Here is a 26464-nt window from a genome sequence, read left to right as displayed (position 1 = left end):
ACATTTTGTACCACACCTTCAACTATGGTTACACAGTGAGCTTGGTATAACTAATCAACAAACATAAGGGTCACTTGTAATATTCCTATTTTTGTCACTTACAATTGTAAAGTGCAACGGAATCTGCTGCGCTATATAAGAAACTGTAAATAAATAAACAACTTATATGTATGCCTGTAATACTATACAGGCCTTATTCTTACCCCAGGTATAAACGTAAAGATGTTGTACTTCTGGTTTTTTATAGCATTCCTAGGATATTTTTCCTCACATTTCTCTGGACATCCTAACCAGACGGTTCGAGCTCTGAGTTCCTTCCTCCTTCTGCAAACGTTTATGAGCCAGTCACAACAGCTAGAAAATGAAACACAAAGCAATTATAATATTTTTTTTTTTAAATACAATTTATCGCTTCCATTGAATATGATTTTCTTTTGATAGCATTTTTTTTTTTATTTTAGCATGAATTCAAGTCTTTCAATGTTAAAAACTTCAAGCATAATTAAGTAAACATAAGAGTCATATTTTTTTTAAATGAAAACAAAGGCTATACAGCACTGTCATTACTGAAGTATAACAATAGCTGTATTTGGTACTGACATTTACTGTTACTGCATTCATTCATTTTTGTAAAGACTGAAGCACCATATGGTACAATATGCATGTTGTTTACTAACCTTATATGACATATTTCTATAAAATGATGTCACATCTTAGAAAATTGCTTACATTTAAAATTCAATAGGATATAGTCCACACATTCACATTATGGGGTAAATACAATTAGACACAGTAATTTACTGTAGACTAATTGATCTCCTGGGGCTTTTCAAGTAGTCCCAAAGGAAGCCCAAAAAGAAATCCCCCGTTAGTGTGCAAGATGAAGAGAGATAGATCTGTAGTCCCTGGAATTTATCCCAGATTATGGGTATAAATCTGGATATTAAGTCTTTCAAAAAGATAAACGCAAGGGTGATAAATGTCCAGCCAGTCAGCTTCTAACTGTCATTTTTCAAACATTGCATATGCAATGACAGTTGGGAGCTGACTGGCTGGATGTTATCTCTTTATCACTCGCGTTTATCTCTTTTTAAGGCTTAATACATCTGTCCCCTATGTGTTAACACCACAAAATCCGTAATTTTACGTGGTGAGAAAAAAGGGTCTCTGATTAAATAGCTAGGGAGCTAATGTAACGAGCAGTTGCCTCACCTCCTTATAACAAAAGCAAACATAAAAATAGTATTGTGGCATCGCTTCACAGTGGCCTCAGCAGTCTCCCTAACTACACCCACCGCAGTCCCTAGTTACTTACTCTCCTGCACGTGCTGTAAAATGCCTGTACTTTTTGGGCAGTTTCCCACGCCAATGGAAGAAAGACCGCATCTCCCACATCCCGCCTTCTTCATAGTGAAGTGGGCAGGAAAAGGGGATTAACAGGGTACCCCTGTTAATCCCCTGTATGGGACGTTGCACCATTTAGCCCCGCCCCTACAGTGGGCCCACAAATCATGCCATTTAGGGGGTGGGGCTTAGTGAAATCACAAAGTAGAGATGAGATATGTGAAGTGGGTAGGTTTGCCACAGCACAAGACACAGTAGAGTGTCCCGTGCTGGGGAAACAGGCAGAAGCCATTGACAGGTAAGGGGGAGGAGGTATGGGGAGCAGAGGACCAAGCCTGGATAATAAACTGTATTCCCCCTCCCCACTGATTATAATATATGTCCCAGGCTGATATTGGGTAGTTTTTGATTAGCTACAAATACTGAATCAGCGCCTAAGAGGGAAAGGCACAGGTAACCAATAGTGATCACAAATATTTATATAATTTTAGTACTGACTGACTGTTTATAATCCCAGTGCCAGAAATGTTATTGGCATTCCCTCGTCAAATCACTCCTGGTCTCTTCAGTTATATCTCTCCCTCAGGACAGGGGACAGAGAGCATCAGAAGTGAAGTCGCATATTTAATGCACCGAAATACTCATATATCCTTTACTGGGGATGCACAAAGTGCAACTGAATATAAGAGTCACATACAGCCATCAAATGTAATGAAATCTAATTGCTTAACCATTGTTTTTTTCCAGAAGCATTTGCAATGTAATGCTATATTATAATGTGATGGGTATAGCCTAAACAACATACAAGCACTACAAAATTTTACTTAATATGCAGATGATGTTTAAAAAAAGACAGCTGGTCTTGTCAAGCTGCAGCAGTAATGTGTATTAAAAAGAAAGATCTATATGCAGCACAAGATGAACAGAGTTCAATAGGTTCCAATTATCTATGGGTACTCCCTTGTTTAGGAACATAAGCCATATTTGCAGAAATGCACTGATGAGCTGTTAATTATTGACATGTAAAAGTCAATAACGAATACTACGATGGTGCAGGTTTTTTTTCCCTCATATGTAGTTATTGGTTTCTACTCAACCTGTATCTACACTGACATCCTAAATCTTCTGTCTGTCCTCTAAACACAGACCCCATAGGAACAAAATGGAACAGATCTCCAGTATTTGTTACTTTTATTGCATTCTATTTTCCTGTAGGCTCTGCATACAGTTTTCCTTTGCAAGACAATTTATTTATAGAAACAGTAACAGTTGAGATGCATTACTATAGGAGATTGCTTTAGAAAAAATAAAAAAATAAAGAGCATCACATGAATAATTAACAAATCACAATTAACTGATCCGTCTTTGAAATAGGTATAGTTTATCTGAGCTTGCGAAGAGTCAGTTACTTAATCTAAGAGATCTATGAGGCTGTGTAAAGTAGATAACTATTTTTGCAATCATGTACCAACCATTACAGATGAAAAAGTAAAATGATATAGATGAAATGTCCTTTATATACTCCTAGGAAACAAAATATTTGACCCAAACATTTGTCCATCTTAAGATAAAATAGTTTATAAAAGAAAACTAAACCCGGACCCACTATGGTCACGGGGTTCCCATACACGATAAACACTCATCTGTATTGATAAAATTCTTCTGTGTTCCACAAACACTGGAAAGTATGGAGAAGTGGAAACTACAAGCATCTGGAGAAGAGACTATTGGCTTAGAGACAGGGGGTGTAAAATGCAACTGGAACTGATCGTTTCTGCCAAAATCATCTTATGTCATAGGTTATCTGAAATGCAAAGTGAAAATATATCGTGGGCCCAATTAACTGTGCCTCTTTTATGGTCAATCCCCTAAACTAAGAGCATATCAATAAATAAAATGGTGAAGAATGTGCTGGTGTTGGAAAACACACACTACAGTGGAGGCGGAGTATTGTGGGCCATGAGTGTTGGGGGCCCCCAGAGCCTTGTTATATAAAAAAGTAATGTTGATTGAGGGTGCATGGTGCATCAGCGGTGACTTCAACCTGATAGTAGGAGGAGGGCTGCTGCTGACGACAATGCCGCCACCCAAACACCCCCCCCCCCCCCCAGCTTCTCCCACCCAGTCCCCAGCTCCCCATCGCTGCTGCTCCTCATGGCCAATCCCCGGCACCAATGTGGCCCCGGCGCCTGTATAATACAGATGACAGGCACCGGGACCAACGTAGGTTCTGCGCATGCCCCTGGTGTTACCAGCACCAATTTTCAAGTTTTGTTTTCTTTGTACATTGCATTATTGTTGGTGTAAGGTGACACCTAACAAGGTTTATTTTTTACCTTGTTATTGCAAAAATGCTAAAAACCATCCATTCACAATAATTGGTTAAATGTAACCAATCTCCAACAGTTTCAGGGTGCAAGGAATGTTATTCCAAACTCTTTGAGATAGACATCACTGACACTAATGGAAGCAGATCAGTAACTATGTAGCTTTTACATAGAGTAGTAAATATATTTTTTGGGGGGTTATTATTTTAGATTTGTATCCATTTCATTAACATGAGACAATAATAAGATGCCTCCAATATTAAAAGCCACTAATGACATACTGTATTATGTATGGCATACAAAGCTAGATGCAATAAATGAATCATAGGGTCAACGGTAATTAGATTGACCCCAAAAGGGCGACAAAAGCAAAAGCTCAACATAGAAATGGTCAAAATATTTAATGATCCACATGAGTTTTTCAAATAGGTGTCAATTTGTACACTTGAGCACGTGGATCTCGTGGTACCTGTGTAAAATACTTGCGGCGCTGGCGTCCCTGCAATGCTGGAGCGGGCAGGCGTGTCCGTGCCGCGGGGGAACCTGCGGCACTGTCATTGTGTATAAAGCTGTCGGCGGCCACGTCCTTGCAGTGAATAGAAAATAACTAGCGCTTCCGGCGCGCGCATAGCGCTAGTTATTTTCTATTCACTGAAATGAAACCGCCGGCCGCCGCCAGCTTTATACACAATGACAGCGCTGCAGGTTCCCCCGTGGCACGGACACCCCTGCCCGCTCCAGCACTGCAGGGACGCCGGCGCCGCAAGTTTTTTACACAGTTCGCTAACCCTCCATGCTGGGGGTGAGGGGCGAACTGCCGCCCTCCAGGTGCCGGCGCCCTAGGCAAATGCCTAGAGCTGCCTAGTGGTGGCACCGGCCCTGGGAAGAAAGGCATACAGGGTCAATCCAATGCTAGTGTTTTTGATTAGACACTATGATACATGTACCACACTCCCATTTAGGATCAGCTGTGGGGCATTGAAAAAGGTGCTGTTAGTTAGTGTGATAGTTAGTAAGTTAGATACACTTGATCTTTGAAAAAGCTGCTGAGACACGTAAGCGGGGTAACTGTTTATGTCTGGTATCGGCCGGTACCTCTACAATTTATCATTAAATTTTATTTCTGTCATTATTATTGTTTTTGTATGTTCTTAATTAATTAATTTCAATTGAGATTGGCTTTATATTTCCTGATTCCAAGCACTTTCTTTTGCTTTTTTGTCGTTGTTTTCTGTTGTAAGGATTGGTGATCCCACTAAAGTTAGCAGCTGGATTAAGGGTTAAAAATACGATTGGTCATTAGCGCTACTATTCTTTGTTTGTTTTTGGTTCGCATAGAGCAGTGGGTCCCAACCATTTTTTATCCTGTGCCCCTTGATTGGGCTTTTCATTTATAAGTACCCCCCTCCTCGCAATTTGAAATATCCACAGTACTTATGAGTGAGGTGGAAGTGAGCGCTATGTGTGTGCAAAGGAATAGTGTGCAATCAGGAATCAGGTCCCTCTGTGTCTGGCCACAGGCTGAGTATTGTCTCTGGGGTTCTCGTTTACGCCTGTAGGATTATGGCCGCTGCGTCCTCCACCCGTATCAGTGCAAGACAGATAACCTCTGATGGCTAAGGGCAGCGTGGGTAGCCCCCAGTCGATTGCTGGTTAGGAAAAAGCATGAGGAGACAATGACGATGCTGCAGACAGAACCAGAAGTGACTCGATTGTTCATCTCCATGGCAAAAGGAGACTACTACTTCTTCCACCATTATGAATATTTTCAAGTACCCCCAACCAGTCTGCAGAGTACCCCCAGGGTTACAAGTACCCCAGGTTGGGAACCACTGGCAGAGAGAATACTCCTAAGTGAGGATGCCCACGCAGATGAAACATTTCTAAACATAGCAGAAGTATATTCCAGTTCATAAGTAAATAGAAAGAAAACAATGAGCACAGAAATGAAGGTCACATTGACAGGAGACTTTAATGGACGTTTATAGAAAGCTTTCTCTCTCTCTTTATATACATACACATACATACTTATACACACACACATACATATAAACATATCTAAACAGTGCAATTTCTTTATCCTTTCAATACACTACATCATCAGTCATTAATAGTAGTAAATTCCACATTTTACTACAGACACTGTAAAATGTCTTCTTCATAAGTTTGCATGCAATCTCTATTTCTCTGTTCTCAACGGGTGGCATTGCTCTCAGTTTATAGGCTTTGTGATAAAACTTCATACAGAGTTTCCTTTCTAGGCCATTAGACTTATTTAAAGATTGCTATCATGAGCTTTCATCCTACTTTTTCCTTGCATAAGTATACAGTTACAGACCAAAAAATAGAGATTAACACTGATATTCCCTGAAAAACATTAACTTTACTCATACAAATGAAATGGTCCACAAGTAGCATAAAAATCAGTAAAAAAAAAAAACCATATTAAAACCACATGTCAGGATCTCTCATGTGGAGACTCATTACTGAAAACACACACAAAAAAGTAAGAAAAGTAAGTAATGAAGGTAAATGCACACTTTTGTTTGCAGTATTACGAGGGAATCCAATTAGTCCCAGTAATTAACCAGACGTGAAAGAAGGTGGTAGCTGGGGTTATTCAATATGAGCACCTTTCTTTCTTGCACAATAAATTTCCCTCTTATGGGGCGTGAACACAAAAAATCAGGGATCCGTTCCTGCACCTGTTAAGGAATGCACGGCAATTGATAACAGGCTATTTATCAGGGACTTCTTATTGGGTTCGATCAGACACCAACGGGATCAGTTACTCCGCAGTAAATTTCCATGAATAATTCATTGCTCCCTGTCACGACCACCATGTCTGCCACCCATGCCTCCCACACTGAGGCGCCATGATGCTGTGAACTCTGCCTGGGCCTTGCTGGACACGCTGCCTGGAGTGTACTCCACACACTTCCTGGTTCTGAAACCTGTCACCTTCCTGTCAGCTATCTCCAGACTGAATCCACTACTGCTTGCCTGCTGTGAAGACCATCCACCTGCAGAACCCTGCTGCCGCCTCTACGATCTGGACAAGGTTAGCCCCCCAAAGGGGATCACCCTTTCCTCACCTGACAATTACTTCCACTGCAACTCTTCCTGGTCACAGCTACTCAGGCCTGCTGCAATACTTCCCGGATTCATCCTATCAACCATCCAATTGTTCAATCACCCAATCGTCCATTCAATCATTCAATCTTCAATTCAATCATCTCTTCAAGTAAATCCTTCAAAACAACTATTCAAGTTTATGTTTATTCTTCAAATCTACACTTCAAGTCATCTTCAGTTTTCAACCTCGTTATCCATCCACTACGAACTTTACAATAAGTTTTATATATCATTGACTCTGGTTATTTCATATCTTCAGTATTACCTTTGTGCCACAGTTCATCTTCTGTATCGCAGTATCTATATTAAAACTGGTTTTCTTTTATCCAATTGCATCCCTCCCTTCTGTCGTCTATGCAAAAACCTTACATCAAGGCACCTAGCCTCCGTTACACTCCAGCTGGTGCTACTGCTAGCGTGACACTCTCCTTAATGTGAAAAAGACAGATCCTTCAAAATGTAGTTTTGCAATATCTTAATTATTTGATGAGGATTATGAGAGATTAATCACATGGATTTCCTATTTTTCAGGTGAAAGCACATTTACTGTTATGAGAACTTTATCCTCATATATTAAATCGGGAAAGAAAATGATAAAATCATTCAAGGAGTTGTAGGGAAAATGATGGATTGATATGTCATATACCAAAAATAATAAAAATCAAAGCATTAAAACTAAATCCTGTCAACATATGCTATGTTGCGGATTATTAAATAATTAAATAAAAAACTAGATTTTCTCCTCCAAAAAAACTATTTCTCATCGTTACATAAAAACATTTCCTTTCTTGTTAAACAAAGCTCTAGGCTACAGTATACCTGGCTACAGTATACCTTATTAGTATTTATTTCACTTACAGACTTAATGGTATTAAAATGTACTAATGCACATCAACAATTCTAGATCATTTTACATCTGATTTTGTAAATATATGACGTTCACCAACTGCAGATTCTGACAAAGAAGTGATTGGAATTGTCGAGTCAGGTTGACCAACATGTTGGATTTTACTGAACAATTGGGGCTGTAGATTGCTAACATACCGTCCCATGTTGAAGAGGGGCAACCTAGCACTGAGCTAATACACTGTGCGCTATAGCAGGGATCACTGGAGGGAGAGCTTTTACTAACCCACAGACATGTTAATTATTCTGGTCGGTGTGGCTTGCTGGTTCACCTCAGTAAAGACACGGAGCTGGAAGCGTTATACCTGCATATAACATGTGGGTATAATGCATCCTCCACTGAATGTTAACCAAACTATACTTTAAAAAATCAATTCTGACGTGACTTGGTGCATACAAATGTGACTCATGGTATATTTCTGTACCCATTCAAAGGGCATTGATATACTGTAAGTGATTCAAACCTGTAGAAACAATATTAATTAATTTAGGCCTGTTTATCAACCTGATTAACTTCGAAGCTGTATAAAATATGGTGACGATGGACATTTTCAAATTTGCTGAATTGAACTCATGTTACCAGCTGCCTGTGGCTGGTCTGCGTAATTACACTTTAGCAGTCTCAATCCTGCTTGATCCAGTCTTCAGTCACTGCTACTGCATAATCAGCAGTTTACCTCCATGTGTCTGACTGCCCAGCTGCAGTTAATCTGTGTATCAACCCTGACAAACCCTGACCGTTCTCTAATCTAGAGATACTCTGAGCTTGCTGTACTCTGCAAGTGCCTGATCCCATGTATTCCAGCCTACTCTGGCTCAGCTTCTGTTTGAGTACCTGTTTTACACCCATCTGTCTTGTCTGTAACCAGAACTGCTCCACAGTTTGGCCTCGTCTTTCCATTTGTCTTTCTGGTGTGTTTCCTCGGTCCAGTTCTGTACCTCTGGCTACGGATGGAGCTGCCCTCAGTATTTCCAAGCACTCGCCAGATCCCCCCCCCCGGTGGGCGGCCAAGCAGACAAGGACGCACGAGTGGCTCACTCGTTTGAGCAACCCATTGCCAAGAATGGGGCACTCGAGCGGCTCATGCCCCATTCTGTTGCATGACACCAGCTGGCGGCTAGCGATCCTTTCTAATGAGGGCAGCTCCGTCTGTAACTGTAACGGCAATCCAGCCCAGTAAGTCAGTTTCAAGTTTCCGGGCATTGGGGCAGATGTATTAAGCCTTAACAAGAGAAAAATGCAAGGGTGATAAGGAGAGATAAACGTCCAGCCAATCAGCTTCTACTTTTTTCAAACATAGGCTGTAACATGGCTAGTTAGCAGGTGATTGGCTGGGCATTTATCTCTCCTTATCACCCTTGCATTTATCTCTTGCTAAAGCTTAATACATCTGCCCCAGTGTTTGTTCTCCGGTCCTGTCTTTTGTCTGCCTGTATTGTATTTAGTCACTACAGCAACTGCATCACTAACACCTCAGCCATTGCAGTTAAATACACAATTCTTGGTTCCTACATCTCCACTACTGTGGTGTTAGTGTACTATCTGCCAAAGGAGTTCCATGCCAGTCGCCCACGGTAGTGTGTTAATGTGTCTTGTTTGTTTGGTTCTTCATTTTGTGTCCCAATCTGTCTCCGGATCTGTACTTGCTTTGCCCATCCTCCTGTAGCAGCCTTGTCCTTGATCTGGGGGGCATCTGAGTATCAGTTGGACCTAATTCACCCGCGAATGGTGGTTGCTATAGGCAATGCATTAGGAGGCTTTAAGGACTGCTGAGCAAGAGCAACAGTGTCACCTTGCATCCAGCTGTAACAGCTCACTAATTATCCTCCATCTCTTATATAATTGATCTCACTTGGGTAACTCTTTCTATGGTATACGGTCACTAGGTCGAAATTGAAAAGGTCAACATGCATTAGGTCTACAGGCCTTATGTTGACACACTCAAAAGGTCGACAGAGTCATAAGGTTAACTCAAGCATTCTACCACACTAGGGTGTGGAGGGAGAAAAGCATAGTGCCCGAAGCATGACGAGCGCAGCAAGACATGCGAGGAGCATGCCATGCACCGATACGGTGTCCATGTTGACATTCGGGACAAAAACAATTAAAAACCCATGTCGACCTTTTGACTGTCGACCTAAGGCTTGTGTCAACCTAATGACCCTGTCTACCTAAAGCCATGTCGACTTAAGGCATGTCGACCTAATGATCCACACACCTTTCTACATACTTCCCAACATGACCGTCTCCAGCAGCGACACAATGCTCTGCTTCTGAACTTCCCTATTACTGTATCATTGCCATGCACTGACGACAGTGGCATGTAGCATATATTTTGAAAGAATTTTCATTTGAGAAATATAATTCTAAAACAATTGTGTAAATGAAATTAAATGGAGTTTTCATTATTTTATATTTATATAAACTAGAATTAAACTATTGTGTATTATCCAGATCAGGGAAAGGTGCAAAAAAGGAAAAATAACAGACACTTTACACTCAGCACATCTTATTTTCCTGTTGGAAAAAAGACATTCTGAAAAGTGCTTCCTGGAATATTCCCCTTCTTACCTCCGACTCTGTAGATTGCTGCTAATGAAAGGAGTAACCAAAACAGACTGGTGTAAATGTATTACCAAGCACTGAGTGTGCTGATAATTCTATTCCTGCTTTGCCTCTTTACCATGGCAAAGCAGGAAGCAATAGCAACAAGGTGTATGATCATCTTGTTCGCAGGAGTGGGGATGCTTCATCTCTAATCCTGGCCAGCGGTAGGGGCCCATTTATCAAACCATATTTGAAGCTAAATCGGGGGTTAGCCGCATATATTAAGTATCCCTGCTGCAATCCCCGCTTCACCGCCGCCGGCCCCATAGGTTTCTATGGCGGATGCAAAGCTGCCCGATGTATAAACATCGGGCAGCTGGCTTCGCACAACTGGGCTATCGCCATTCCGAGATGGCGATAGCCCATTGTAGCCTATGGGCTACACATCGCAGTGCGGTCAGTGGGGGGGTCAGCGCATAACCGCACATTTGCAGACCCCCCCGCCTTCCGGGTCAGCGTTTCGCAGGGACTGGCTCCTTTTAGAGCCCTGTCCCTGCCTCCTCAAAATTGATACATCCAGCCTGTGTGATCACATTTTACAATGCGATCCTGGGCGGTAATATTCCGCCCAAATCACATTGTACATGCGATCATGGTAAATGGCCCCGTAGTGTGCATGCTACTATCACAAGATCTTGCATGCACAGCCAGGAAATAGAATCTGTGAAACCCAATTGTAGCTGTCAAAATCGATAGCTACAGGTATCACAACTGTCAGTGCCACTGACCATTCTTACAGTTCCCATCACATTGGTGCGCTATCTTACAGATAGCACCCCAAGTTACACCTGCCTGTCACTTTGCACATACTGCCTTTGTAATACATTGAATATAAGCCATATCGGTGGCCACTTCTCCAGCACGATGAGTGTTGTTACATCTACATGACACCTACATGACAATCACTGACAGTAGGTCTAAATTCTGACATCTACTGAACATATCAGAGAAATAATGGACTTAGCCAACTACAGTATGATAGAGAGGACACATTATATATTTTCACACCTTGGGTGAAATTTAATAGGATGAGAGATTCAGAAAATGAGAGATTTGGTAAGAAATCTCCAGTTTTTTTAAACGGCAATTACACTTCAAAATTAAACAGGATAAGAAAAATGCCCTGAGATTGGCATCCCTAGTCAAATGTGATAGAAAATGTCATAGATAAATGACTGTATGTGGGATTTGAAAAAGTAAGGAAAATGGGCAATATCAAACCCTCCAACCTAGTAGGTGTTAAGGTAAAGTGGGTTCCAGACTGGCCCAGTGCTACAGCCACAAGTAGGATGAAGTCCCTTTTCAATTCACCATTGCTGCTTGAGTCTGTCCCCACAGCGCTGCTATTAGGACTTTCCAGCATCTGATAGAAACCGCTACAGGCACGCTTGCCTGTATAGGCTGTTAAAAATCGGTAGAAGAAAAAAAATGGACTGCAACCTACAAATAACCTATTCTCAAAAATGACTTATTTACATGAGAATGGAATGTGTAAAACTGGTTGCCTGGATTGTGAATCAGCCAGATGTCTGAGATAATACATTGAGGGATATGTACAAAGCTGTGGAGAGTGATAAAGCTCCAACTAATCAGCTCCCAACTGTCATGTTACAGGCTGTGTTTGAACAATTAAAGTTAGGGGTTTATTGGCTGGTACTCTCTCCATTACTTAGTACATCTGCGCCTTAGACATTTTAGGTAGGTGGATATTAAGTCTATGGGATGGGAAAAGAACATATTTCAGACTTTACTGGTCATCGACTTTATTCTAAATCACAGCCACAATCACATTATGGGTAAGCTGCAGTAACAAAGCAGACTTGGAAAATGTATATTGAACAGAGTAAACTTCTCCACCACCAAAACTTTATTTAATTTATACAGTGCTTACATATTATGTAGCAGATCATATAATATACAGCTGGTCTTAAAGGTGGTTAATTCTATGATAGAAGATAATGGTTGCTTTGATTAACCTGCCTTTAGTACTGTCCTACTTTACACTACATATTCTATATCAACATTGTATCATGCACTTTCACCTCTTGTTAAGTTAATGAGCAATACAGTGCATATGGTTTAGTTAACAACACAATAAACCAGCAATTTAATGTAGTAATTTTTTAATGCATTTGTTTCCAACTGAATCAGCACTCTGCATCATAAAAGTAGGAAATTATCTTCTGTGGAAGTTGTACAGAATTGCTAGTTTCTTAAGAAAAAAAAAAGAGTTAAAATAAAAATGTTAGGGTCTAAAAATGCCCTTTCCTTCCTAAATAATTTCAAAACAATATGCCTTAACATTAAACCCTTTGCTGTGGATGAGGAATCCCACTCATAATCTGTATGTACGTATGTATGTGTGGTACAAATCAGATTCAGAATCAACTTTATTGGCCAGGTATACTTTCGTATACTAGGAATTGGGAGGGGGAGGTATACAATATACATAGACAACATGGGACACATTGTATGTTACTTTACAGATAGTGTTTTGTGGGCATGCTGAAATTGTTCATTAGGTGGGCCACTTGGGGAAAGAAGCTTTTTAGTCTTCTAGTTGACTTAACCAAAATGGCCCTGAAGCGCTTGTAAGATGGAAGAATTTTGATCAGGTCGTGGCCAAGATGCAGAGGGGTTTCTATGATTTTTCTGGCACGTTTGTTGATTCTGGACACGTACAGGTCTGGGACAGGCGGGAGGTCAGTGCCGATTATTTTTTCCGCCGTCCTCACCACCCCTTGTAGCTTGTGTTTCGGACTATTTAACTACACAATCCAGAGAATATTGTTTAAATGTTTGAAAGTAAATGTTTATGTAACTATTTGACTGATAATGTTACAAATTCCTGATATGAAGGAGAAACATAGAAAATGATATAATGATAAAATACCAGTTTTGATTATCTACACAATTTATAAATATAGACTATGATGTTGTCAGAAGATTACGTCAGGAAAATTAAAAATTGAGAGCTGGTGTGAGATGATGTTGAATGAGCCTCAAATTCCATGGAGTGATAGGGAACATGTATATGTCCCTGATCAAAGGGTGGAATTGTTAAATGTATATGATTCTAGCCATTGTATAGTCATGGCTCTATTCAAAATCAGGTCATAAACAGTTTTTCAATTTGTAACGATGACTTGCATATTTTATTTAACTAATGAAATCCAGATGTTCTGTATAAAACAACAGGATATGTTACTTGGAAATGAACCTTCACACACATTGAAACTAAGTCATAAGACTGGCCTCTATAGTGCCAATAGATCTTCACGCAGTTAGAAATACCATACATGGACTTGTATGTCCTAAGGAAATGCTGGTTATGACGTATTATTAGGAGTGTCTGCCCGAATCATCATAAGTTATAAAACTAGCCACAACTGCACCCAGGTTCAGGTTGTTGTATGGTGGTCGTGGGTGTCACACAAGGAGAGATGAGGGAGCTGGAATGGGAAGATGTCTTGTCATGTCTTGTATTGAATTACATTCTTGTGTATGATGAAGAAATAAATAATCATGCCTTTTAAAATGGTTCTTGTACATGTCTTTCTTGCATGAGCATTGCAATGGCACTAAGTGGTAAACCATAACATTTCACATCCCCCTCACTGGTGGATCCGTACCAGTCTATGATCGGGGAAGTTATCACCCACTCGACAGTTGTGTAGCAGAAGTGGAGCAACAGCTTCTGAGGGACATTGACCTTCCTGAGTTCCCCTTAAAAGAACAGCCTCTGCTGGGCCTTACCAATGATGGCAGCAGAGTTGGGCCGCCATTTTAGGTCTCTGGAAATCTTGCAGCCTAAAAACTTGAGGGAGTCCACTACCGACACCACATTGTCAGCTAACATGAGCACGGGCATGACAGTGACTTTTCTTCTGAAGTCCACTACCATCTCTACTGTTTTTAGTGGGTTTAGAGCAAGGTTGTTGCTGCCACACCATGATGCCAGCCATTCCACTTCCCATCTGTAGGCAGTCTCGTCCAGATCCCTGATGAGACCTATGGTGGTGTCATTGTCAAACTTTTATGTCTTTACCGACTGATTCTCTGGAGGTGCAGTCACTGGTGTATAGGGAGAAAAGCAGAGGGGAAAGTACACATCCCTGGAGGGCCCCTGTGCTGATCGTGTGCATACTTGAGGAGAATTTACCAGCTTTCACCACCTGGTTCCAGTGTGACAGGAAATCTACTAGCCAAGAGCAGGTGGATTCTGGGGCCCGTAAGTGGAGTAGTTTAGAGGGCAGGATGCTGGAGAACGCAGAGCTAAAGTCAACTAATAGGGCTCTTTCATAGGTGCCTGGACCATCCAGGTGCTGCAGGATGTAGTGCAGTCCCATCTTGACTGCATGCTCGACACATCTATTTGCCTGGTAGGCAAACTGTAAGGGATCCAAGTGAGGGCCAGTTATATCTTTGAGCTGAATCAGCACCAGTTGCTCAAATGCTTTCATGACCACATACAGTACGTTAGGGCAACTGTTCTGTAGTCATCCATGGTTGTAATAAATGATTTCTTGAGGGTCGGGACAATGACTGAGCGTTAGAAGATGGAGGATACCTTGCGCTGATCCAGAGAGGTGTTAAAGATTTTGCTGAATATGGGGGCGAGCTGGGCAGCGCAGATCTTCAACGCAGAGGGCAATACACCATCAGGGCCCGGAGCTTTCCTGGGATTGGCCTGCTTGAACATCGCCTCTACTTCACCTTGCCCTATCTGTAATGCCTGGGAATGCATGCCAGGGTAATCAGAGTTTCTGTATAAAATTAAAAACTATTGACGTACATGTGCAGTACGGGTCTGCGAAGTCAGCAGTAGTATGTCATTTGATGGTCAGCGACTGGCAGTCTGATGTTGTTAGGGAGCGGAGAGAGTACAAAACAAAGGCATGTTGGCAGCACTGTGGGAAAAGGACGAGGCCAGATTTCCTTCAGAGGAATTTTCTTGGCTTCTTCTTGGTAGGACCTGTGGCGGCTGGCTTGAGCGATGCCCTGGGCCACGCATCTAGATGATAATGTTGCAGATGATTTGATGTATCCTAGCATGCAGCTCCAATCACTCCAACATATAAGTGCTGTTAATGGGGTCCTTCAGACCTGGTCGCTGTTCTGTTAATTTGCAAAGCCCTGCAATCAGGTATACGCCACACAGCTAGAGTGATATTCCGCCCCGTGCTTAGCACGGCATGCAGAAATTAGTTTGATCAGCGAATAGCTCCATATCTATTCACAAGCCGCTCACATCTAATGATTTTTTAGCTTTGTGCAAGTCCGTGTATAGCCCAGGGCTTACTCCAGGGCTGCGATATAAGCAGTTGGATAAGAGCCAGAGCTGAAAAAACACATCCTCCCCTCAACTGTCTGGGTACAACTGCGTTTTCCCTGACACATACTGTATGACCAGCGATCAAAAAAAGTAGCAGGATTATAAGGCAGGATGGCCTCTCGCTTGCGCACCACACATGCGCAGTCTACCGATAATCGACCGCCTGCGATCAAGCAGCAGCAACTCCATTCACAACTGAATAAGGCTCTTAATGTGATAAATCGTCCGATTTTTTTATCTACTATATAGCGGGTATTTAATCATTGCCTTTTTTGCCTGTTGAAAAAATGGCAATGATTCACCGATCAGCATTCTAACACAGCCATTTCCGCATGTTTTTTTGCCGTTTCAATTATTTTTATCAAATCAGCATGGGTAAATAAGAACCCCAAAACGCCCGCAAATTTACCAAAACACATGGAATGGCAGCAAATTCTAATTCGTCCTATACAGATGGAGCATATCTAGTCTGAGAGACATAAACCATGGGTTGTCTATCAGGAGTGATAGCAGATCCACATATAACTCCCAGCGAGGTCAATCTAGATTGACCAGGATGACTACTACCTCTGCTCATTTTATACTCTTTTGAGCAGATGTGGCAAAAGAGTTAAACAGGGAACAAGTACACTAATTGCAAAGACCAAGGCACCCGCAGTCCATCCAGCACCATCGTCCTTGGGACCCAAGTGCTGGAACAGTATAGAGGAATCTTCGTGTTGTGTCGGGACACCTCGGAACAATTTGACACAGGGCAAATAGCAACATCTGCTGCAGAATAAACAGATTTCTTCTCTTAAGGTGCCCATTCACGCACCGATTTCCCGGTACTTTTTGTGTTAAATCGCATCGTATCTCATTGCATGCGGTGTGCGTGCGATGCGATCAAAAGACAGTACAAAAAGTATGTGCAGCACATACTTTTTGTACTGTACGATGAGATGCCGCGGGAGCGCGCATCTCATCGCATAGCATCACACCTGGAAAATCGGTGCGTGTATGGGCACCTTTAGTCTTCTCTAATTTCCTGTCAGACGCTTCTTTCAAAGTAGTTGCTCCTCGAACTGGAGACACTGATTTTTTTGGGTCTCTTAATCTGGATAGGCTCCAATAATCAGCAGGTGGTGGTGTCCTAAAGTATAGAGTCCAGTTGGTAAATAGAAAATGTGGAGATCAAAAAGTTGAAGAACCAATGTGGGGAGCTGGTCCAAGTGAGAAACAAATTCAGAGTCCAAAGTCCAGAGTCCAAGTCTACACTCTGTTGCTGGACTTTGGACTCTGAATTTGTTTCTCACTTGGACCAGCTCCCCACATTGGTTCTTCAACTTTTGGATCACCACAATTGCTATTTACCAACAGGACTCTATACTTTGGGACACCACCACCTGCTGATTATTGGAGCCTATCCAGATTAAGAGACCACAAAAAAATCTCTCACAAGTAGATATAAAATACAAGGCATCCAGCCAGATATATTAATTTCTGTGGGACATGCCAATCTAAATTAGTACTGCAGTACGAATAAGCTATTATATATTTTTAAAAATGATATGTGTATTTTATTTATTATATATATATATATATATATATATATATATATATGGGTACACGTGGGGGTTTGACCCTGAATGCGCTTCCAATACTAGATAGCGGCCAACCTCTACAAAATCCCCCCTGTTAGTGGGACATGAGGGACACGACACGAGAAAAAGATGTAGAGGGCGCTGTAGGAATTCCCACCACCTTATTGTGTGCTCAAGTTTCAAGCAGATAGGTAGAGTAATAATTCAATCACATTTATTAAAAATACAAATGTATGACATTTACAAATTCATATTCTTGTGAACCGCAAGGAAACGACCCGACGCGTTTCGTCTCCGAAGAGACTTCCTCAGGGGTACACTGTGGGTGGTACAGAATGCCATAAGAATCATATATATATATCACACAGAATATTACAACTTTTTCTTTCAGAAATTTCGAAAAATATCATATATAACACATACCGGTAGAATGCGGTATGTTGTAAAAACAATCTTTTAAAATTCTTTGTAAGAATCAAACAGAGTTCGGAAAGGACTTTGTAAAATTCTGTAAACCAGAGCATGTGTCTCATGAGTCACAAGTAGCAAAATTCTACCACAATAATAGGAGGAGCAAAAGTAGGAGGATAATGAAGAGGAGGAGAGAAAGCATAAACGAATATAAGGTAAATGGACATACCCAATGTAGACAGGCCTTCAATAAGGGCCCTTTTGGCAGAATAGGGCGCTGGAAAAAAGGGGGAGGAGTGTACCTATAGATAGATGAACCATTAAAGGTCAAAAGGTCACCTAGCACAAAATCAATGCTAACAATTCATTAGCCATACCTACTTTAGGTGGGGTCATGTGCTAATTACAAATCTAGTTTAGGGAAAAGTGAGGCTGAGTAGACAATTATAACAGGGAGAATGCCCAAGACCATAAAAGACTCTAACTCACAACTAAGGGGTCAAAATACCATCATAGAGGCTATAAACGATAGTATAATCACTAAACCTCAATGATGATGGCATCTGAAAAGGACAACTTTAATAATCCGATTCAGTGTATATAACAGAGGACAACCTGATATCTTACGGGTCCAATAAAGTATGCATGGCTGGGCGATTTATATAAGCACAGTATAGTACCGGCCACATTACAAAAGCATTTGTAGTGTTAGTACCTGGAAATATCGGCATAACAATATTGTACCTCCGCATGATATAAATTACTACATCCAGATGAAATGGCTGGATATATCATAAATCCACATAATCAACATGGCTATGTGTTTTACCAATGTATAAATTTCAACAGTATATTCATATGAACAGGGTGACAATAGTAAAGACAATGGATATGTGAATCACAATCCAACAGCATAAGGAATTACAACAGCATAATAGCATAAACAATTGTCAGATATATCAAAGGGTAACCTACCAGAATTTGGTGAGCACAACTGAACTCTCCTGCACCTTTTCCAGAATGAATGGACTATGGGAGGGTGGACCTAATTTATACCCTGAATGTGGGCCGTCCTATCCGGGCAGTGGAAGGAGTGCAAAAACCGGGTATGAGGTGTAATGTGGATAGCTGGAATTCTAATTTAAAGTGAAAGTGCAGGGAGCCGTATAATCGGCTGATATAGATAATAGAGGGCCAAGTCACGCAACTAAGTGTCCTAAGTGCTAGTATACCTAACATTCTATATAGTGCACCTATGCATTCCCCAATCCGATAATGGGGATAATAGTGTTGCTATAATAAGAGCATAAATATTTAAGGGGAAAATAATAAACAGTGTTGAATGGGATAGAAACATTGTGTTTAATGATTAAACCCAATGTTCTTATGAGGTCTGGGTAAACCACAATGATGGATCTGACATTACATATCAAAATACAATGATGACATAGTAATGGGTGACAGAGGATATATATCCTATGTTTACAGGTTGTGAATATGGGCTTTTTACAGATTGTACAGGTGATACAGATTATAAAAATTCTGGTGATCACATGATGACCAATAATATCCAAGGAAATTTTATACAGAAATTCATACATAGATCTTAAGTGTGATATCACATAGTTTCATACAGAAATTGATGTATGGATTTAAAGTGTGATAACATATAAAGAAAGAGTGAACCCAACCATAAATAGTGTCCCGTATAGGGATATAATATTTAGAACAGAGTATGCCCCAAGCGGATATTATAGAACCGTAGTAGTGCCAATAGGATGGGAAAAAAGGGTACAAGGGTGGAGTATAAATCCTGAATCTCTTAAAGGATATACACTAATAATAGGAAAGAAGAAAGAACATATAATGGTATGAATGTATGGACAGATATAATAGGAATATGCTATGGGAAAGGTTCAAAGTATGCCCAGGGGTATAAGGGCCCAAAGTACCACACAAAATTAATTCAAAAGACGGGGACCCAAGGTGTTCAACCATACAACTTCCAAAAAAAAGGAGGGGATGGGCAGCTGAATGAATGGGACTAGTGTCCAAAAAATAATAAGGATTTTCTATGAACCTAAAAAGGACACTATGTCAACATTTTCATTTAACCCTTTAGGGTAAAGGGTGTTAAGTGTGTATATCCAAAATGTCTCTTGTTTGGAGAGTTTTAGGTCCCGATCTCCACCTCTGGGATCTACAGTGACTTGTTCTAAGATGGTGAAAGAGAAATTCTTCACTTCCACAGAGGAATTATGTTTATCTGTATAATGCCGTGAAAGACTGTGGATGGATACTTTATGTTTGATGTTACGGATGTGTTCTTGTATCCGAATTTTGACCTGCCGCTTTGTTTTGCCGATGTACATAGCTCCGCAGCCGCAAGTGATTCGGTAAATCACGTAACTCGAATTACAGGAAGTTGGGAGGTTCAGGGAATATTTTTTCTTTCCAGTCTCATGTTTGAATGGGGATTTTTCTATGAATTTGCAACACAGACACTTATTACAAGGTGTGCAACGTACCACTTTTGTAAGAAAATTACTCTCTGGTGGTTTTTTGGAGATAGCTCTCAATTGACTGGGAGCAATGATACTTTTAAGATTTTTTGCACGTCTAAAAATCAAATCTGGTTTGGGCGGTAGATGTGGGCCCAAGATGTTATCCTTCAGTAAGATGCCCCAATGCCTGTTCAGAATTTTCTTAATTTGAAAGTTTTCCTTGTTATATTGGGTTACAAAGGATCGTTTTCCAAAGTTCTTGGTGGATGGGGCTTCAACTGGTGATAGGAAGTCTTCCCGTGGTCTAGCAGACGCTTTACTTCTTGCTTGATTAATTTTTTGTGGGTCATATCCTCTCTCGATGAACCTATTCGCCAACATCAAGGATTGGTCATTGTAATCTCTTATAGAACTGCAATTTCTTCTAATGCGGCAGAATTGTGCAAATGGGATACTATCCTTCCATTGTGGTAGGTGACAGCTGTCATATGGAATGTAGCTATTACAATCCACTTCTTTGAAGAAAGTTTTGGTGGTCACTGTTCCTCCAGGGGAACCTTCCAGAACCAAGTCTAGATAGTCGATACTTTTTTGATCCATTTTGTGGGTGAACTTAAGATTGAATTCATTGTTCTGAAGGCCTTCCATAAAATCACCGATGGTGGAAATGTCCCCTCTCCATACCAGAATGAGATCGTCAATGTAGCGTTGGTAGAATAGAATATTCCCGTAGTACTTGGAATTGTAAATGTATTGTTCTTCCCAGACACCCATGAACAGATTTGCGTACGATGGGGCAAATTTGGTCCCCATCGCAGTTCCGGTGGTCTGCAGGTAGTATTTTTTATCAAATTCAAAGAAATTATGTGTTAGAATAAATTTGATGCTGCTGAGAATGAACTCTATCTCTTTAGGGTTACTCAGATTATGTCTTAAGAGTATGGTTTCCACTGCTTTCAGGCCTTTCTCATGTGGGATCGATGAGTACAAAGCTTGGACATCCACAGTCAGCCAAGTCAGATCTTCCTTCCACTGTAAATTGGTTAATTTGTTCAACAGGGAATGTGAGGCATTTTTGAGTACGTATGGCTGAAGAAGTATATCGATAAGATGTGACAGGTTGCATAATTTGAACCTTTCCCATAGCATATTCCTATTATATCTGTCTATACATTCATACCATTATATGTTCTTTCTTCTGTCCTATTATTAGTGTATATCCTTTAAGAGATTCAGGATTTATACTCCACCCTTGTACCCTTTTTCCCATCCTATTGGCACTACTACGGTTCTATAATATCCGCTTGGGGCATACTCTGTTCTAAATATTATATCCCTATACGGGACACTATTTATGGTTGGGTTCACTCTTTCTTTATATGTTATCACACTTTAAATCCATACATCAATTTCTGTATGAAACTATGTGATATCACACTTTAGATCTATGTATGAATTTCTGTATAAAATTTCCTTGGATATTATTGGTCATCATGTGATCACCAGAATTTTTATAATCTGTATCACCTGTACAATCTGTAAAAAGCCCATATTCACAACCTGTAAACATAGGATATATATCCTCTGTCACCCATTACTATGTCATCATTGTATTTTGATATGTAATGTCAGATCCATCATTGTGGTTTACCCAGACCTCATAAGAACATTGGGTTTAATCATTAAACACAATGTTTCTATCCCATTCAACACTGTTTATTATTTTCCCCTTAAATATTTATGCTCTTATTATAGCAACACTATTATCCCCATTATCGGATTGGGGAATGCATAGGTGCACTATATAGAATGTTAGGTATACTAGCACTTAGGACACTTAGTTGCGTGACTTGGCCCTCTATTATCTATATCAGCCGATTATACGGCTCCCTGCACTTTCACTTTAAATTAGAATTCCAGCTATCCACATTACACCTCATACCCGGTTTTTGCACTCCTTCCACTGACCGGATAGGACGGCCCACATTCAGGGTATAAATTAGGTCCACCCTCCCATAGTCCATTCATTCTGGAAAAGGTGCAGGAGAGTTCAGTTGTGCTCACCAAATTCTGGTAGGTTACCCTTTGATATATCTGACAATTGTTTATGCTATTATGCTGTTGTAATTCCTTATGCTGTTGGATTGTGATTCACATATCCATTGTCTTTACTATTGTCACCCTGTTCATATGAATATACTGTTTAAATTTATACATTGGTGAATCACATAGCCATGTTGATTATATGGATTTATGATATATCCAGCCATTTCATCTGGATGTAGTAATTTATATCATGCGGAGGTACAATATTGTTATGCCGATATTTCCAGGTACTAACACTACAAATGCTTTTGTAATGTGGCCGGTACTATACTGTGCTTATATAAATCGCCCAGCCATGCATACTTTATTGGACCCGTAAGATATCAGGTTGTCCTCTGTTATATACACTGAATCGGATTATTAAAGTTGTCCTTTTCAGATGCCATCATCATTGAGGTTTAGTGATTATACTATCGTTTATAGCCTCTATGATGGTATTTTGACCCCTTAGTTGTGAGTTAGAGTCTTTTATGGTCTTGGGCATTCTCCCTGTTATAATTGTCTACTCAGCCTCACTTTTCCCTAAACTAGATTTGTAATTAGCACATGACCCCACCTAAAGTAGGTATGGCTAATGAATTGTTAGCATTGATTTTGTGCTAGGTGACCTTTTGACCTTTAATGGTTCATCTATCTATAGGTACACTCCTCCCCCTTTTTTCCAGCGCCCTATTCTGCCAAAAGGGCCCTTATTGAAGGCCTGTCTACATTGGGTATGTCCATTTACCTTATATTCGTTTATGCTTTCTCTCCTCCTCTTCATTATCCTCCTACTTTTGCTCCTCCTATTATTGTGGTAGAATTTTGCTACTTGTGACTCATGAGACACATGCTCTGGTTTACAGAATTTTACAAAGTCCTTTCCGAACTCTGTTTGATTCTTACAAAGAATTTTAAAAGATTGTTTTTACAACATACCGCATTCTACCGGTATGTATTATATATGATATTTTTCAAAATTTCTGAAAGAAAAAGTTGTAATATTCTGTGTGATATATATATATATGATTCTTATGGCATTCTGTACCACCCACAGTGTACCCCTGAGGAAGTCTCTTCGGAGACGAAACGCATCGGGTCGTTTCCTTGCGGTTCACAAGAATATGAATTTGTAAATGTCATACATTTGTATTTTTAATAAATGTGATTGAATTATTACTCTACCTATCTGCTTGAAACTTGAGCACACAATAAGGTGGTGGGAATTCCTACAGCGCCCTCTACATCTTTTTCTTATATATATATATATATATATATATATATATATATAGGAATACAATACTGCCGGCACTCCAACTGCGATGAATCAACGTGCCCCGGTGCCAGAAAGAGATAATATACAATCCAATGAATCCCAAGCAGTGGGATAAGAACGGCACTCGGAGATATTCAACTTTTGAAAAAAGTGTATTCACAGCATCACAGGTACAGGTACAGGTAACGTTTCGGGGGACAAACCCCTTCCTCAGACCCTCCTACAGCAAGTTATACACATGAAAGGTACAGACTTTATACCTTACCTGCAGCTGCCGCGCTCCCCAGCGTGTCCTCGCCGCGTCAGACGCTCCCGGAAGTGGTCACAACACACTTCCGCCTCAGGACGCCCTGTGCGCCTCAGGACGCACTGGTCTATGACGGTGCCGCATTGTGAGGTAACCAGCGGTTCCCCTTGTCCTATGGATGCTGGCCATTTTCTTTGTATATGTTTATGCTTTTTCCTGGCTGTCAGCGGTCTCCCACGCTGTGTCTGGGCCTGTCAGGTCGCTGCCTGTGATGATGGAGCGCACACTTCCTGCCCAGTGGAACGCAAACTGAGCGTTGCTGAGCAACGCACAGGGCGTCCTGAGGCGGAAGTGTGTTGTGACCACTTCCGGGAGCGTCTGACGCGGCGAGGACACGCTGGGGAGCGCGGCAGCTGCAGGTAAGGTATAAAGTCTGTACCTTTCATGTGTATAACTTGCTGTAGGAGGGTCTGAGGAAGGGGTTTGTCCCCCGAAACGTTACCTGTACCTGTACCTGTGATGCTGTGAATACACTTTTTTCAAAAGTTGAATATCTCCGAGTGCCGTTCTTATCCCACTGCTTGGGATTCATTGGATTGTATATTATCTCTTTCTGGCACCGGGGCACGTTGATTCATCGCAGTTGGAGTGCCGGCAGTATTGTATTCCTGCATTTGTGTGAGTGGATTTAACCCCTCTCATACCGGTTGCAAGGCACCTGTATCAACATTATTTCATCCTGTATATGGATATATGGACACGTTGAATTTTGTCTTCTGAAACCCTGGAAGTGACACAGACTATACCTATACCACCTGTATTGTTATACCTGGAAAACCTGAGATGGAGAACCCTGCGACAGCAAATGCAGGGGATGCCCCTGGTTGCCAGGTTTTTACTGTACCTGCCTGTGAAACTTTTACCTACACACCTGCAGAAATTCAGGGCATTTTGTTTGATGAGAGTGAGTCGACACAAGACTCTGGCCTCTCTATGGATGAGGCATACCATCAATTATTTCGGCTACGCCGCCGTGAAATTGACTTTCAGATGCATGGCACATCTTTGTCAGATTACTTCCGTGCTAAGAGGATCCCAAGGGGCTTCAGGGTCCGAAATACCCCGACCATTGGACGCCATAATCCTGACTTTGTTAGAAAATGGGTCGGGATTCTGAACAGGTGTGCCCTTGACCTGATGGTGCTGGTCATAGATGAGGCGGGGCAAGAATTAAGAACTACCCGCAATAAGATCAGCACTTTCGTCAATGAAAACAACATCACACTGAATGATGCCTCCAATGCTCAATGGCTTGAGAAATTAGAACTACAATGTAAAGCCTATAAGGAAGATCTGGTGAAGTTTAAGAGAAACAAGCGTAGAACCGTCGACCTTGATTATGAAGAGAATCGAGTGTATGGATGGATATCTGGGACTAAGCAACAGCGACCTGAGTCTGGTGATGCAAGGAGACGCCCTTGGCAACCTCGAGGGAATAAGAGCAGAAATCGCAATGAGTCGACTGTGATGACTAGTGACAGCGACTTTGTAATTTCAGAGTCTGATGACCCTTCAAGCTCCCAAGATGCCCCTTTAGACCAGGCCGCCGCTCGACCCCGTGGAGCTGGCAGAGGCCGCCCACCCGCCGGGGCAAACAAAACCTCCGCCATCAGGCGAAATCCAGGACGCCGGGTGGACAATCGGAGGATGTAGTGATGAATCTATCGAAAAGATCTTTGACCACTACTGAGATCCAAGTCCTCAATAGGGGCTTGTCATATGTCCCGACCAATTCCCATGATCCATTCCTTTGGAAATTAGATCATCATAAGTTACTCCGTAAAATGAGACTTAAGGAGTTTTTCCAAGCACACCCGCAACAGGATCGAGATGGTCCGCTTGATAAATTTCTCATGAGTCGATCTACATCCACCTTTGATCCTCCTTCCCAGAATTCTTCAATTCGGACATTTGGTCGCCTCCTGGATGAGTCTGTTAATAAATTCTCTATGGCACCAGCCAAATTAAGGAAGAATCTCACATCTGCTGAGATACAAGCATTGAAATCTCTCAGCAGCTATGAGGATATCGTCATCAGGCCCGCCGACAAGGGCGGGGCCATTGTCGTCATGGATATCTTGGATTACCGACAGGAACTTTATGCCCAATTGTCTGATAATGAGGTATATTGTAAGTTGACCTATAATCCAACCAAGCAGTACCAATTGGAACTTAAAAATATCTTATCTGAAGCGGTTAAAAGTGGCATACTATCTACTAAAGTGTCTAATGCTATGTCATCTGAATGGCCTAAAGTCCCAGCACTGTACTCCTTACCTAAGGTGCACAAGAGCCGTGAGAAACCACCTGGGAGGCCTATTATAGCGGCCTGTGACTCCCTGTATCAACCAGTGGCCCAACTGCTTGACTCTTTACTCCAACCACTTTTGCCTCTCAAAAAATCGTTCCTTAAGGACACAACCAGCTTCCTGCTATTATTGCGGGACATTGGTACTGTCCCGCCTGGGACTTTATTGGTTTGCTTGGATGTATGTAGCCTCTACACCTCCATTCCTCATGAGGGGGGACTGGAGGCTGCATCTAACTTCATTGACTCACATCTGGACTCTCAACTGTTTGACCATGCTTTGTTTATCCAACTGCTTAGTTTAACCCTTAAGCGAAACTATTTCCTCTTCGACG

General features: G+C 41.3%; 1 protein-coding gene and 2 long non-coding RNA genes across 4 annotated transcripts in view; 1 reads left to right on the top strand and 2 right to left on the bottom strand.

Annotated features, from left to right (window-relative positions):
* The window catches only part of ATP9B (ATPase phospholipid transporting 9B), a 360476-nt gene that overhangs the window by 266616 nt on the left and 67396 nt on the right, over positions 1–26464 (bottom strand). For both annotated transcript variants that reach the window (XM_083187774.1, XM_083187775.1), the window contains exon 3: positions 204–354. In XM_083187774.1, the coding sequence (XP_083043900.1) occupies positions 204–354 (151 nt within the window). The remainder of the gene's footprint in view (positions 1–203; positions 355–26464) is intronic.
* Positions 17383–18676, bottom strand: LOC146079518 (uncharacterized). Its single transcript, XR_014474584.1, has 4 exons — positions 18625–18676; positions 17879–17951; positions 17662–17746; positions 17383–17557 (listed from the first exon to the last, which is right to left on the bottom strand). It is a non-coding gene; the product is annotated as an uncharacterized LOC146079518 (long non-coding RNA).
* LOC146079517 (uncharacterized) lies at positions 22175–23187 on the top strand. The gene is made up of 3 exons (XR_014474583.1): positions 22175–22226; positions 22900–22972; positions 23105–23187. It is a non-coding gene; the product is annotated as an uncharacterized LOC146079517 (long non-coding RNA).

Source organism: Crinia signifera, chromosome 5, assembly GCF_055691185.1.
Source record: "Crinia signifera chromosome 5, ASM5569118v1, whole genome shotgun sequence".
In the NCBI taxonomy this organism is placed as follows: domain Eukaryota; kingdom Metazoa; phylum Chordata; class Amphibia; order Anura; family Myobatrachidae; genus Crinia; species Crinia signifera.
This window is presented reverse-complemented; position numbering and strand designations above follow the sequence as displayed.